General features: G+C 56.8%; 1 protein-coding gene across 2 annotated transcripts; it reads left to right on the top strand.

The window, feature by feature from the left end:
* The first annotated feature begins 3,336 nt into the window (after positions 1-3,336).
* On the top strand, positions 3,337-12,786 carry DLL4 (delta like canonical Notch ligand 4). 2 transcript variants are annotated; one of them, XM_006920476.2, is made up of 11 exons: positions 3,337-3,872; positions 3,982-4,251; positions 4,762-4,819; positions 5,629-5,895; positions 6,327-6,387; positions 6,470-6,600; positions 8,117-8,286; positions 8,471-8,690; positions 9,846-10,548; positions 11,053-11,161; positions 11,694-12,786. In XM_006920476.2, the coding sequence occupies exons 1-11, from the start codon at positions 3,807-3,809 to the stop codon at positions 11,697-11,699; spliced, it is 2,061 nt and encodes a 686-aa protein (XP_006920538.1). In that variant the 5' UTR covers positions 3,337-3,806; the 3' UTR covers positions 11,700-12,786. The 2 variants fall into 2 exon arrangements, with proteins under 2 accessions (XP_006920538.1, XP_024894733.1); XM_025038965.1 differs by having other exon boundaries at positions 11,053-12,786.
* Positions 12,787-14,501: the final 1,715 nt, after the last annotated feature.

Raw genomic sequence — 14,501 nt, 5'->3', positions numbered from 1 at the left:
GCCGGGGCGCATCTGCGGGGAGCGGCGGCATCGATCCTGGCCCCCCTCCGAAACCCGTCCGTCCTGGTCCTTTCTCGTCTGCTCTCTCCCAACTGCAGGGCCAAGGTCCGCGGAACAGCGGCGCCTAAGCGGCTAGCGTAGCTTGGCTCCCTCCACCTCCCCCCTCATGGCCTCAGGGCCCGGGCTGCGCCCCCACGGCTGGCAGGCCCTGCCAGCCCCACTGCCCCAGTTGGCACGCGGCGGGCCGGGCTGACGCGTGGCAGCGCCCTGCGGCAGATGAGGCACGCGCCGGCCTCATTTCAATGTGAATGGATCGAATGGAGCAGCCATGTGGCAGCAACAGTTTGCAAATCTCCCCGCCTTCTGTGCAGCTCCCTGGCCGCCGCTCCCTGCACGTGGCCCCTTCTCCACAGCGACCGCAAGTGGCACCCCTAAAGGCTTAAGTGCCCCGCCCAATCCAGGCTAACTACCCCGGCCGCTGGTCTGACCCGTGGGCGCTGTGGCCCGGCCCCCACCGCGCTCCTACTTGGGTGCAGTTTGCCCCACAAGAACGCTGTTCCGGGGGTGTAGGGGAGAGGTGGGGTGGACAAAACGGCGCTGGAGGCCTCCAAGCTGCTCCGCCAGCCCAGCGGAGGGCGCATAGGCTACCTAGTTGGGGGAGGGATCCCGAGGCTCTACGCGGCCCCTGTCGCACCCCAATAACCGGGGGTCAGTTTGGGGCACAGCTGGAAGACAACCTTGGCGCTTCTGCCGCGGAGTGCAGGTTCTGCCTGCTGTGGAGCTGTGTGCGGCCGTGAAGCGGAGAGGATGGCAAAAGCAGAAGGCTCCTGGGGCAGAGGCCGTGGGCCTCGCATGGAGCCAGGCCTCGACTCTGCTCTGGCTCAGGACTCTGGGCAGTGTTTCGGGTGCCAGTCGGGGTGAGGAACCGTGGCTCCTCAGAGGGCCCACAATCAGCCCGCGGGAGCCTAGGTCTGTGGGGCCAGCGTCTGGATAGCAGCAGGGTCCGCAGATGTCCACGTGGGTCCAACTCCCCAGTGATTTGCAGCCTCCGATTGCCTCACAGCTTCCTGCTCCTGGGAGCTCCCAGTACCCGTATTTAGTTCTTCTGTCTGCAGTTGTCAGTGGCAGAAAAAGGGAGGAGCCCCAGTTGTGCAGACTTTGCATTTCGGTTCCCTGCCCACAGCCCGACCCTCTACTCATCAAATGAGGGCAAAGCTGGACCCCAGCAGATTGGAGCGCTAGTGGGTACTTAGGGACAAGGGAGGCATCCTGGCACAATAATGAACTTCAGATAGGTGCTTCATAAATGCCTTTTGATGGTGGTGATACCTTTCCTCCTTAGGTCAGAGGATTTCTACATCTCTGGGATCCCTTGCATTTCGTGTCTCTGAAGGTAATGATGACACTTTTGTTTGGTCCTTGACTGCAAAGTGCTTTGGGGCATATAAATTCGGATGCGTATGAGGGGTAGAGAATGTTCCAGATCTACTACTGTGAACAAGATGCCCCCTGTGGGACTGGATGTCTCTCTTGAGAGTCCGGCAAGTGCCAGCGCCAGAAAAGAACTAAGTTTTTATGAACTCTCAGACCAGAATTTGGGGGGAAGTGGACAGACTAGGTAGGGCTGGATGTCAACTCGAAGGAGAATGAGGGGCACTCTGCCACCCTAGGTAGATCCAGGGACCCGTAGAGTATGGGCGGAGAGAGGATGAGAAACCCACTTATCAGATTCACTGGGAGGCAAGCCCTGGGCTCCCCCCTCCCTAGGGCCTGGGGACTCCGCCTGCCCATAACCTACATTAACTCTGGAGCGCAGCCTGGGCCCATCTGCCGGCCCCCGCCCCACCTCAGTTCCCCACGCCAACCCGCTCGCGCCAGATGGTGGCTGGGAGGGGTGGCCGTGCGTGGGGGACCCCGGAGCCCGTCTCTTCACCTCGCCCCTCCCCCAACCCACGCTCCCAACCTCTTGTTTTTCATCCTTCCCCCACCCCCTCCCCAATCCTCCACCACCACCCCGAGTCAAAAAATCAGACCATGCTCGGCATAGGCAGCTGTTAGGCTCCGACCTGCCCCCCTCTCCATCCTCCCCCGGGCCCGCGCCGCGTCCCTACTCCCCCCGCGCCGATCTTATCGCAGGACGACAGCCATCGCTGTGCGGGAGGGCTGACAGCTGAAGCTACAGGGCCCCCGCCGCCCTCGGCGTCGCAGAGAGAGAGCTCTCCGGCACCCTCGAGACTGGGAGAAGCTGGCCCTCCCCAGTCTAAGGTCTCCGGGGATCACGCCAGGTTCCGGGAAAGCAGCTGCACTGCCGCCGCTCGGAGAAGTGGGGCCACCCGCGGGAGCCGCGAAGGCGAGACGGGTGAAGCCTCCTGAAACTCAAATGAGTTCGCGCGCTTCCAGTTCCACTCTGCATCTCGCCCTATGAGGAGAGAACCCAGGTCTGCCCGGCCTCAGCCCTTCTTCATCTTGACTCTCCAGTGGCTGGAGCCAAGTCTGGATCCAGAAGAGCTCCCCAAGGGAGCGACAGGACGCGGGAGGGGGCTTGGGGCTGCTAGGTTGGGGGGTAGATGGTGGGCGCGGGAGCAAAAGCTGAACCCAGGTGAGGGGAGGCGCTGGAGGTGGGGCCAGACCCTCATTACCATACAGCTGATGCCCCCCTTCTCCTACTTCGGGGACCACGCCCCCTTCCCCCAGCTCTGTGATCTGGCGTCTTGGGGCAGGCACGCGCCAAGCCAAGGCTGGGGTTAGAAGGGAGCAGGCACGCGCTGGACACGCCTCCCGCAATAAGAAGGGAGACGCCCACCAGGTGCAGGGAGGGAGCCCCTGAGTCTTAGACGCTTGGCCCCTATCCTTGCTTCAAGTGGTCACAGAGAGATTAATGTGCCCGCTGGCTTCCCTGCTGTGCCGGGGACTCATGGTGGGTGGACGCTCGAAGGTTGAGGGCCGATCAGGCGAGGGCTCCCGAAGCTCAGTGAAGGAGATCGGAGTCCGTTGGCGCTGGTTTCACTTTCCGGATATAAGTCTTTTTTACCTGCTCGAGGGCTGCAGGTAACTAGCGTTGCCGCCAGACGCACTGCCCACGGGGACTCCCCAGTGTCTCCACCCGCACGACCATCCGGGAACCACTCGCTCACCTCCCGCCCCATTCTCCCGGCCCTCCAGTGATTCTCCCACTGCAGGGGTCTCCGCGCGTAACCCTGCGATTGCGGAGAACTGGTCTTCTCCGCACGAGCAGAGCTGGGGGACCCATAGGCTGAGAGCGGCTCGGAGAGGCGGGGACCTGTGCCTGACTGGCTGGCGGGGAGTGGGGGGAGGCGGGGATGGCGGGGATGGCGGGGGCGGAGGCCCCCTCCGGGCGGCGCTGGGGCTGTAGCAGCAAGAGGCCCGGAGGGGAGGGGAGAGTGACCATGAGTGAGTGACAGGCTACGAGGAGAGGAGCCAATATATATAAGGAAGGCTCCCGAGCGCGCAGGTTTCAGTAGCGGCGCTGAGCGCAAGCTGCGAACACAAGGCCAAGAGCCGCAGCTCAAGCCGCCTCAGTGCAGTGTACCCGGGCACTAGCCGGCTTGCAGCCCCAGGATTAGCCCGAGGACACGTCCTCAGCGCGGCCGCCGCCCAGACGCCCTCACCTGGATTACCTACCGCAGCAATTTGAGCAGAGCTAGCGAGAAGGCGAGGCGGGAGGAAAGCCCCGAGCGGAGCCTGGTTTTTCAGAGACTCCTCCGGCGGGTGGACGCACGGGGAAGCAGCGTCCCGAACCGAGCCGGCTTCAGGTCGGACGGGTGGAAAGAGCGACGCCCCAGGGAATGGCAGCCGCGTCCCGTAGCGCCTCTGGTTGGGCGCTACTGTTTCTGGTGGCACTTTGGCAGCAGGTAACGTCCCGCGCCCCTCTGCCCCCTCCCGCCGCGCTCGGGGCCTGAAACGCGGGCGTCCGCTGAGCTGATGGCTCCCCTCCCTCCTTCCCTCGTCCCTGTGCAATAGCGCGCAGCCGGCTCCGGAGTCTTCCAGCTGCAGCTGCGGGAGTTTGCCAACGAGCGCGGCGTACTGGCCAGCGGGCGGCCGTGCGAACCCGGCTGCCGAACCTTCTTCCGCGTCTGCCTTATGCACTTCCAGGCGGTCTTCTCGCCCGGTCCCTGCACCTTCGGCAGCGTCTCCACACCTGTGTTGGGCACCAACTCCTTCGCCGTCGGGGACGACAGTAGCGGCGGGGGACGCAACCCTCTCCAATTGCCTTTCAATTTTACCTGGCCGGTGAGCAAAGTCTGGGAGCGCTGGGAGGTCACGATAAAGCCGAGAGAAGGGGGCTCCCTGGGACCAAAGCCCTCTCCCCAGATTTCCTCGCTCCTCTTCAAAACAAAACAAGGCAAAACAAGGGGAGTTCTTTTCTGATCCTTTTTTTCCGACTCTCTCACGGGACCTCATCCTCGGAAAGGCTCTCGCCACTCTCCTTCTTCCCAGTTTTACACTCTCTCTTCTCCCAGCTCTTGGGATACGGTTTCCATCACTCACCTTACCAGCGCTTCCCCCACCTTCGAATGGCTCTCGCATACATTCCCAAATCCCTCAACCCTCCTCCTACCCGGAGTTCTCCGCTTTCCTGTGCTCGCGCGCGATGCCGCACGCAGACCCGTTATGTTGACCCGGGCGCAGTAACTGTATCCTGCAATTAGAATAATTAAACCCGCTGCCGCAAGGCACCACCACCTCCCCCCTGCTCACCTCTCCATCTCTGTCTTCTCCCCGCCTCCTTTCGCTTCGCAGGGTACCTTCTCACTCATCATCGAAGCTTGGCACGCGCCGGGAGACGACCTGCGGCCAGGTGAGTAGCTCTCTCCGCAGCCACAGGGGGGCGACACGGCGCAGTGCCGAAAGAGTTAACCAGTAATAATAGGCGGGGGAAGTGCGGGGTGGGGGGGTGGGGGGGCAGGACGCTTAGCTAGGCTGGGAGCTGCGCCCCGCGCTGGACGCTCGGATTCCGCCTGCTGCCTGGACTCTGAGCACAATTGCGTTTCCTGCGGGTTATTTTTGGCGTGGGAACGCGGGGAGCACGGCGGTGAGAAAAGGCCGAAGCTGCCAGCGCCGCTGACGGGCCCCTTCCTGTATTTTACACCTTTCGCGAATTCCGCTCCTTTGGAAAGGGAATAATGGCTTTGGGATGTTGTTCTGACACAGAGGAAAAGGATATTTCAGCAGCACAACAATTCTCACTTTAAAAAGGAAAAAGAAAAGCATTACCCATCTCTGAGGGCAGAACCCCTGAATGGGCACCAGAGGACCCCTTGTTTCTAGGGTCTTCCCCAGAATGGAGAGTTTTTCTTTTCTTTTTTCTTTTCATTTCTTTCTTTCTTTCTTTTTTTTTTTTTTTTCCATTTTGACCTCTTTTCCTCTTTCCTCTGCCTATCTGGTTCCAGAACCCTGGGATATCTTAACATCCTTCTATTGTCCCCTCTTTGAATGATATCAGGCCCCCTGAACACTCACACACACAGGGGAACTAAGCAATGGGACCCTTGGGTTCCTCTGGCCTCTGCCTGCTGGCAGGAGGGGGTCATCTGGACAACTGTTTTGATCCAGCAGTTGCTGGCACCCTTGGCTGCCCTTCCTTGACCTGGCCCTCTGCCCCTTCAGAGGCCATGCCACCGAATGCCCTCATCAGCAAGATCACCATTCAGGGCTCTCTAGCTGTGGGCCAGAACTGGTTACTGGATGAGCAGACCGGCCCTCTCCCAACACGGCTGAGCTACTCTTACCGGGTCATCTGCGGTGACAACTACTATGGGGATAGCTGCTCACGCCTGTGCAAGAAGCGCAATGACCACTTCGGCCACTACGTGTGCCAGCCAAATGGCAGCCTGTCTTGCCTGCCCGGCTGGACTGGGGAGTACTGCGACCAGCGTAAGCAGCCAAGCTTCTTCCTGCCTGCCTGGAGGGGGGAGGGTCCCCTGAGCAAAGAAAAAGAAAACAAACAGTGGCATCTTCTCACCACAGCCTGCCTCCCTCACAGCGTAGTTTTGGGTTGCCCACTAGCTGGGCCTCAGAAATAGCTGGGGATACTTAGAACAGGTTTGGGTTCCGATCTCTGTCTTTTTAGTGCTCCTCCCCCTTGTGCCAAAGCCCACAAGGACCCTCTTATTACATTCTATCTAGCCTGGACTCTCCTTCCCTGTGCCACTGGTTCCCTTTAAGACACCCATGGCTCCTCTGGAAGGCCAGGAGTGGGAAGTGAGCCCGAGAGAGCTGGGGCACCCCCAAAGCCAGGAGAGAGAAAGTGGGGCTTCAGAGTCATTGGTATCCCAACCTCACCCAGCCCTATTTTCTTTCCTCAGCTATCTGTCTTTCTGGCTGTCATGAACAGAATGGCTACTGCAGCAAGCCAGCAGAGTGCATGTGAGTAGGGGACAGGAAGTGGGAAGGGGGCATCCCCTTGCCAGGCCCTCAGATCACCCTCAGCCTCTCTTTTGTTCCACAGCTGCCGCCCAGGCTGGCAGGGCCGCCTATGCAATGAATGCATCCCCCACAATGGCTGTCGTCATGGCACCTGCACCACTCCCTGGCAATGTACCTGTGACGAGGGCTGGGGAGGCCTATTCTGTGACCAAGGTGAGTCAGGGCAAAGAAAGGATGCAGAGGGGATGGGAAAGATGGGTAAGGGGTGAGAACCAGAGTTATCATCTGGACCCTAACTTGCTGACTACTGAGCTGGCTTTCTCCATTATTCTTCAAGGAGCTTGGGACTTTTAATGATCTTTACAACTGGCCTAGAATAAGTTGGTGGGTCCTTCTTCCTCAGGTGTTGGGGAGGCAGGGTGGCTGGAAAAGCCAGGAGATTGAGAAATTGGCAGCCTGGAGCTCATACTCATAAATTCTAATAAGGCCAAAGAGAGAGGGATGCTGGGCTCAGTTCCTCTTTCTACCTCATAGTTACCTATTAATCCCCTAAGTGTTTGCTTACCTGCCAGGGCTGTTTGAATAACTCTCCCCTAAACAGCTGTCTGGTGGGGTGTGCCCACCAGCTGCCTAGAGGCTGTGTGAGCTGGGCCTCTGGGTGGAGTGACATCTAACTGACTTCTTGGTGTGGGCTGTTTCTGCCTGAGCCCACACAGTCTCTTTCTGATGTTTGGTGGGGCCAGTCACTCTTCTAGCTATACAGGGATCTGCCAGCCCCAAGTGTGGGGGAGGGAGCGTTTATCTCCTTCATTCTGTGAGCCAACTGCAGCATGTTCCTCCTATTTTCAGGGTCAAATGGGACGGCTGCTGCCATGGAAACACCAGCACAAGCTTAAGTAGGGTGGGCAGGGGGCTTGCCAGGATAGAAAGAACTTGCCTAGGACCTGAATTGCTGGCCAACAAGGGGTTGGAATTCAGCCCCTGTATTGTGCGTGTGTGTTGCTTTCTCCCCTTCTCCCCCAAACACACACACACACACACACACACACACACACACACACACACACACTTGCACACACATACACACACACATTCACACCCTGGTTCCTGCCCATTCTCTTTCCTCTGCCCACATTTGCTCCTAAGTGACATAGTCATATACTCATCACAGGCAAACACAGCCCTCACAGTCTTTATATTTACTCTGTCTGGTTCTCCCTCCTTGTCCTTCTCAAATAAGAAAACAAATACTAATACTTCAAAATACCATTGTAACGAATTCCCCTTTAAAAAATGCCTGATCACTACCTGTGGTGGCTCTTGCCTCCTCTCTACCATTTCCACCTGTCAAAATATTATCTCCCCTTCCAGGCTTATCTCAGCTGCCCCTCCTCCATGAAGCCTTTACGGACTTCCTCCTCAACACGTGGCCTTGCCATCTACTCCTATTCCTAACCTTCATTTTACCCTACCTGCCGGTGTTTGTGAGCTTACTTGGCAGGCAGTTAGTTTTCTGTGTTTTTCACCTTTGATTTGCACTGGTCAGATGTGGTTCAAGGTACTTCAATATACATGCTTTCATTAGGAGAGGAGGAAGGGTATTTGGGCCTGGAAGACTTTGAGTTGAGGCTTCTGGGCCAAACATGGGCAATGAACTTGTACTACAAGGAACCTGGAGGTGGGGACAATTCTCTTACTCTGCTCAGCTGGTTGGTTCCTGCCTCTACAGATCTCAACTATTGCACCCACCACTCCCCATGCAAGAATGGGGCAACGTGCTCCAACAGTGGGCAGCGGAGCTATACCTGCATCTGTCGCCCAGGCTACACTGGCGTGGACTGTGAGCTGAAGCTCAGCAAGTGTGACAGCAACCCCTGTCGCAATGGAGGCAGCTGTAAGGTGAGGCCCAGGCCAGCACAGGAAGGCAGAAGTCTGGCCAGGTGGTGCCCCAAGTGTCCCTACCCCAGGCGGCCCATATATATGCAGCCATGGGCAGGCATTCTGGGCAGGTGGGGCCTAATTCCCAGCCATGCATCCTTGCTACCCAGGGTATGACTTTGGCCCCTTTTGGGTCTCTCTCCAGGACCAAGAGGATGGCTACCATTGCCTCTGTCCTCCGGGTTACTATGGCCTGCACTGCGAACACAGCACCTTGAGCTGTGCTGACTCCCCTTGCTTCAATGGGGGCTCCTGCCGGGAGCGCAACCAGGGTGCCAGCTATGCCTGCGAATGTCCCCCAAGCTTCACTGGCTCCAACTGCGAGAAGAAAGTGGATAGGTGTACCAGCAATCCATGTGCCAATGGTGCGTCCTATTGCCTTGCTAACCTGGTGTACCAGCCCCGGGGACAAGAGAGCCGTCTGATAAAGGAGGGTCAGGAGAGGAGGGAAGACTCGTCTGTCACTCTGGACAGGCTGAGATGGGTCCCTATCTGCTCTGGATGGTGAAGAGCTTGCTTGATTAGTAGGGTGGCTTTGGAAAAGGAGCAGGTTAGTACTGGGTGCATGGCTTAGGAGTAGTGTGCACCCTGTGTGGCTTCCCTTCCTAGTCCTGTGTCAGAGCCCTGACTCTGCTGTGGTGGCCTCTGACCTTCCCCAGGAAGTCCTGGGCTAGAGAGAGGGATGTTGGAAGCTTTGTGTCGCTCTTTGAGGGAGGCTGGTGTGGTCAGGGCCCTGCTCCTGAAAGCTTCACCTCACCCCACGGCCAAGGGGAGCCTGGTATGGCACAAGGAATCGAGAATGTTCAGCATCTTTTGCGATGAAAAGTATGCTGGTTAGCTTTGTCTCCTTGGCCTCTTGGTGACCCCTGATGAGGCAGGCGGACAACACCGTGCAGAAAATAAGCTCTAGGAGCTGGAGACGGGTCAGAGGGCTGAGATGGAGTCTGCTATCTGGCTAATCACTTAGTTAGCTCCCCAGAGCCAGTTTCTTCATCACTGAATAGGAAACACAGTCTTCTGTGTTTCATGTGGTTACAAAGATTAAATGAAGCAATGATAATTATATTTATTTGAGCATTTACTATATACCAGGCATGTGCTTCTGCCATCATGCATCATCCCACCTAACCCTCAGAGATCTCCTATGGAGGGGATAGCATTATACTCTAATTAACAAATGAGGAAACAGAGGCTTAGAAAAGGTAAAGCAACAGGTGCCAGATCCCCAGCTAGAGATAGCTGAGATTCAAACCCAAGCATATCTGTCTGATTCTGTTGTAAAGCTCTGTGAGATCCCAGTAATTTTTATACATAAGCTCATAGAAGCGTAGTGACCAAGGTCACCTCAACTCCAGGTCTCCTGACTCTTTGTGCAGTGCTCTTTGTAGTGGGACCTGTAAATGCTGGCTGCATTCATGGAGGCAGGAAGACCTGAGCTCATTCCTGGGATGGAGCACTCACCCTCTGCACCAGAGAGGTTCCCAGGCAATTGCTGACTTGTGCCCTGTGTGTACCCACAGGGGGCCAGTGCCTGAATAGAGGCCCGAACCGCATATGCCGCTGCCGTCCTGGATTCACAGGCACCCACTGTGAACTTCATATCAGCGACTGTGCCCGCAGCCCTTGTGCCCATGGCGGCACCTGCCATGACCTGGAGAATGGGCTCGTGTGCACCTGCCCTGCTGGCTTCTCTGGCCGGCGCTGTGAAGTGCGGACACCTAGTGATGCCTGTGCCTCGGGACCCTGCTACAATGGGGCCACCTGCTACACTGGCCCCTCTCCGGACAACTTCGTCTGCAACTGCCCTTATGGTTTTGTGGGCAGCCACTGCGAGTTCCCTGTGAGCATGCCACCCAGCTTCCCCTGGGTGGCTGTCTCCCTGGGTGTGGGGCTGGTGGTGGTACTGGTGTTGCTGGGCATGGTGGCAGTGGCTGTGCGGCAGCTGCGGCTTCGGCGGCCAGACGACGGCAGCAGGGAGGCCATGAACAACTTGTCAGACTTCCAGAAGGACAACCTGATCCCTGCTGCCCAGCTCAAGAACACAAACCAGAAGAAGGAGCTGGAAGTGGACTGTGGCCTGGACAAGTCCAACTGTGGCAAACAGCAGAACCACACATTGGACTATAATCTGGCCCCAGGACCGCTGGGGCGGGGGACCATGTCCGGGAAGTATTCCCACAGTGACAAGAGCTTAGGGGAGAAGGCACCACTGCGGTTACACAGGTGAGCAGCACCTGGAGGCCCAGGGCCTGGCCACGGACCCCTGCCAGGTACTGCCTGGGCTCCTCCAAGACAGGTGGGAGGCTGGCACCAGGCCCTTGACTGCTTTTAAGCAAATAGGGGGCTTTGCTACTGATCTTCCAATAAGATTTCTGCCAGGGGTCTTTTGTGCCTCTCTCACATTCCTTCATTTATTCATTCATTCATCCGTTCATTCACAAATGTCAAGTGTTCACATTGTGCCTCTTGTGACTTCCATCTTTCTATGGCATGGCTTGCCTCTAGTGGCAGTGCTAGCTTTTGCCAGTCTGGAGACTCTCCAATGAAGTTGGGGGTCCTGTGGCTCTTTTAGGGGCCTATTCCTAACTGCTCCCCAGTCCCCGTGTCTTCTCCCAGAGCTACTTCTGCCAGTGCCCTTTGGCTCTCCAGGGTCCAAGTTAATGCCCCCACCCTCCCCATAACCCTCTATCAATCCCTCCCTCAGCGGCCTGTCTTGTGTTCCCTCAGTGAAAAACCAGAGTGTCGGATATCAGCGATATGCTCCCCCAGGGACTCCATGTACCAGTCCGTGTGTTTGATATCAGAGGAGAGGAATGAATGTGTCATTGCCACAGAGGTGAGTATTGGGCTCATCTGCCCTTCCAGCATGTGTCCTCCTGCCTTTTGAGGATGGGAAAGTGGCCTGGTTACTCTTGACCCCAGGAGCCACTCTGGGGTGGGTCAGGACCCTTCCTTGGCAGGCCAGGTTCATTGTCCCTTGGGTCCCTGCTGGCCTTGTTGCCACAGAGGGTGTGAAACAGGAACCGTGCTAGTGAGCCGGGCCTGGTCTCTTCCCACTGTGTTAGTGCTGGGCTGGGCAGCCGTGGCACCTGGCCAGCTTTCAGGCACTGCTTCCCAGCTGCTGGGGGGTGAGGGTGGTTGCCTTGTGCCCCTCCTGCCCCTTCTCCCTGGCTTCCTCTATTGGCCCACCTTATGCGCACAGGCTCCCAGGCATGTGTGTGTGCTGGGGCAGAAAACCGGGTAGGGCTTCCCTACCTTCCCTTCACCTCACCTGCCCTGTTGGCTTCTCCAAGAGAGGCCTAGGGCAGCCATGGAGGGTGGGCTCATGCCATAGGGTAACCCATTCCCTCACTCTACATGCTCTCCAGGTATAAGGCAGGAGCCTCCCAGGACATCCCAGCTTTGCCCAGCAGCTAGACCTTCCTTCTGCATTGTTTACATTGCATCCTGGATGGGACATTTTTAATATGCAACGTGCTGCTCTCAGGAGGAAGAGGGAATGGCATGAACTGGACAGACTGTGAACTTGCCAAGAGATGCAGTACCTTGCACACCTTCAGGTGTTTGTCTGGCATCAGATTGGCAGCCACACCGGCCAGGGGAACAGAGGAGAGGAAAGGTGCCACTTGGACCTGTCCCGCCAGCGGTGGCCTTCAAAGGGCTCCTTTTGGGCTCTGACCAATTTTCCAGAGGGAGTGGCAGTGGCCCTGTGAGGCCTTGAGCTGCTGTGGCCTCTACTGGCATCTGTGTTTCCAAAAGTGCCTTTGGCCTAGGCTCCATGGTGACAGCTGGGTCCAAATCAGAGAGGAGAGAGGAGGCCAGTAAGGGCAGGGCCATCTGTGGGCCAGGAAACCATCGGGTGCGGCTCTTGGCAGGAGTTGCCCTGCAGGTGAGGTGAGCGACCGAAGCGAAAGGAGCACTTTCTGCCCCATGCCTCCAGCTACTGCAATATGGGCCTTGCTCATAACATCACCCAGCCTCTCCCTGGCCCAGGCCCTCTGGGTGAGGATGTTAGTAAGCCTTACCTGGCTTCCACAGCCTCCAGCCTTGGGTGTCTCTGGGTTCTTGTGAGTAGACAGGTGGGGGGCCAGCCAGGCCTTGCTGGGGAGCTCAGAGCAGTGATGCTGGAAATTCTAGTGAGAGAGAAATTGGGTGTCGTCATCACCTAGGCCCATTCCTGTGGCCTTGAGCTGGGGCTCTGCCCATGCCCACTACTGCCCCCAGTTGATCTTCAGAAATCAATAATATGAGTTTTTATTTTGTTTGGGTTATTTTTTTGTAGTTTATTTTGGAGTCTAGTATTTCGATAATTTAAGAATCAGAAGCACTGACCTTTCTACATTTTATAACATTATTTTGTATATAATGTGTATTTATAATATGGAACAGATGTGTACAGGAGTTTATTACTTCTTGGGTCCTGTCTTTGTGATGGCTGAGTAGATATCCTCTCCCCCTCCTCTCTCTCCTTTTCATATTCCTGCCAGCTGCTCAACAAGAACCCCCAGGACCTATGCATACACTTGAGCTTGGCCTCTGTGCTCCAGGCCCTTGTCCCCCTCCAGTCTTTGGGGAGCCTGGCCTTGCCCATCTAGTCCTCAGTCTAGGCCAGCCTTCCCTGCATGATGGTTGGAGGCTGGCTATGGCTCCCCATTCCTTTTATGCAACCAATACTCCTTGGGGCATATGCCCCCTGACCTAAATCTATCCCCCTTTTCTCTCCTCAATTCTGAAGATCATGAGCTCTGGAGTCAGCCTAAGGGATTCAGGAATTTGGGGGTAGGGAACAATCCTGCCTGTTTTCTTCATTTCAAAAAGATTCCCTTCTTGGAGAATAGGGTCTCTGAACCATGATGACATCTGGGTCTTTCCTCCTGACAATTTTAGGTAGGCTGGCCTAGACTCAGGACTAGATGGGCAAGGCCAGGCTCCCCTATTATTTTTCCAGCTCCAACAGGGCACTGGTCTTTGGACTTGGGTCTAGCAGCTGAGCAAGAGAGCTGAGTCTGGGCACCTGGTCTGCCCAGGGCTGCCGGAGTTTATTGAAGACTGCAGTGGGGGGAGTTGGGAGGGGTGGCCTTCCTTGGGTCCAGGTTTCTCTGGCTGAGGCACTAATGAAGGAGTTTCCAGTCTCGACTTCATGCCTGGCTTTCTCTAAAGCGAAAGATGGTCCTAAGCTGCCACAGTCCTCTCTCTACAACCATAGACATATCCCCCATGGAGAACAAATGATGAATAAAATGAGCCATTGACAAAAAGCTGAGCAGATGCTCCCAGCTCTGCGAGGCAAAATAGACCCACCAGATGCTCCCAATGGAGTCCAAGTATATGCAGTGCTATTCGCCTCCCTTTTGCTCATCCTCCTTGATACACATACAGCATGCTCACCCCTGATCTGGGTGCCAATGCCAGAGACATGAGAGCCAGAGACCTAGGCTCATCACACTCCCTGCACGCACAGGCTCCACGCCTCACTCGTTGCTCCCTGTTCCCCTCGCTGCATTCATAGGGTATCAAACAGGAAAGCATTCAGAGAACTGTTCCCACAGCCTGAGCCGGCAGCAGGGGGAAGAACAACACGACCTCACTCTTCCTGCCCAAAATGAAACAGGAAAGCGGCTCCCAGGCCCTGGGGGGGCGGGGGAAACTGGGCTGGGACACGAAGGCGAGATGACGAGGCTCCCATGTGGGGGACAGGTAGGACACCCGCAGGCCTGCACGTCCACACCACCAGGCTGTGCTAGACTGCACGGCTGCCAGGCCCTCAGAGAAGAGCCCTGGAGAGGAGCTGGCTGGCTAAACCCACTCACCAGCTCTGATACCCTAGACAGGGAGCTACAAGAGCCCACTATGCAGGCTTTCTGGAACAAGAAAGGATCTCTCTGTGGACTTGGTCTGGGAAGCTCCAACCTATAGCTCATGCCTGGTTCCACCTCTAGCAACATGGCCAAAGCTGGGCAGGCACTTGTGGTGTGAACAGGCCACAATGGAGGCCCTTCTCTCCTCAGGATTTCCAGGAGGTCACTCCCTGAGGCTCCAGCCCCTTCTCATAGGTAAGGCACCTAAGACTTTTCTGACCAAATGTCCAGGTGAACAGGAGAGGTCCCAGGCTTGGTAGAAACAAGGCCGGATGATAACTCCACTCACTATGAAGTGCTCTCCATGGCTTAGGAAAT

This window comes from Pteropus alecto, unplaced genomic scaffold (assembly GCF_000325575.1).
Source record: "Pteropus alecto unplaced genomic scaffold, ASM32557v1 scaffold86, whole genome shotgun sequence".
NCBI lineage: Eukaryota > Metazoa > Chordata > Mammalia > Chiroptera > Pteropodidae > Pteropus > Pteropus alecto.
The sequence above is the reverse complement of the archived record's forward strand: the minus strand, read 5'-3'. Positions and strand labels throughout refer to the sequence as shown.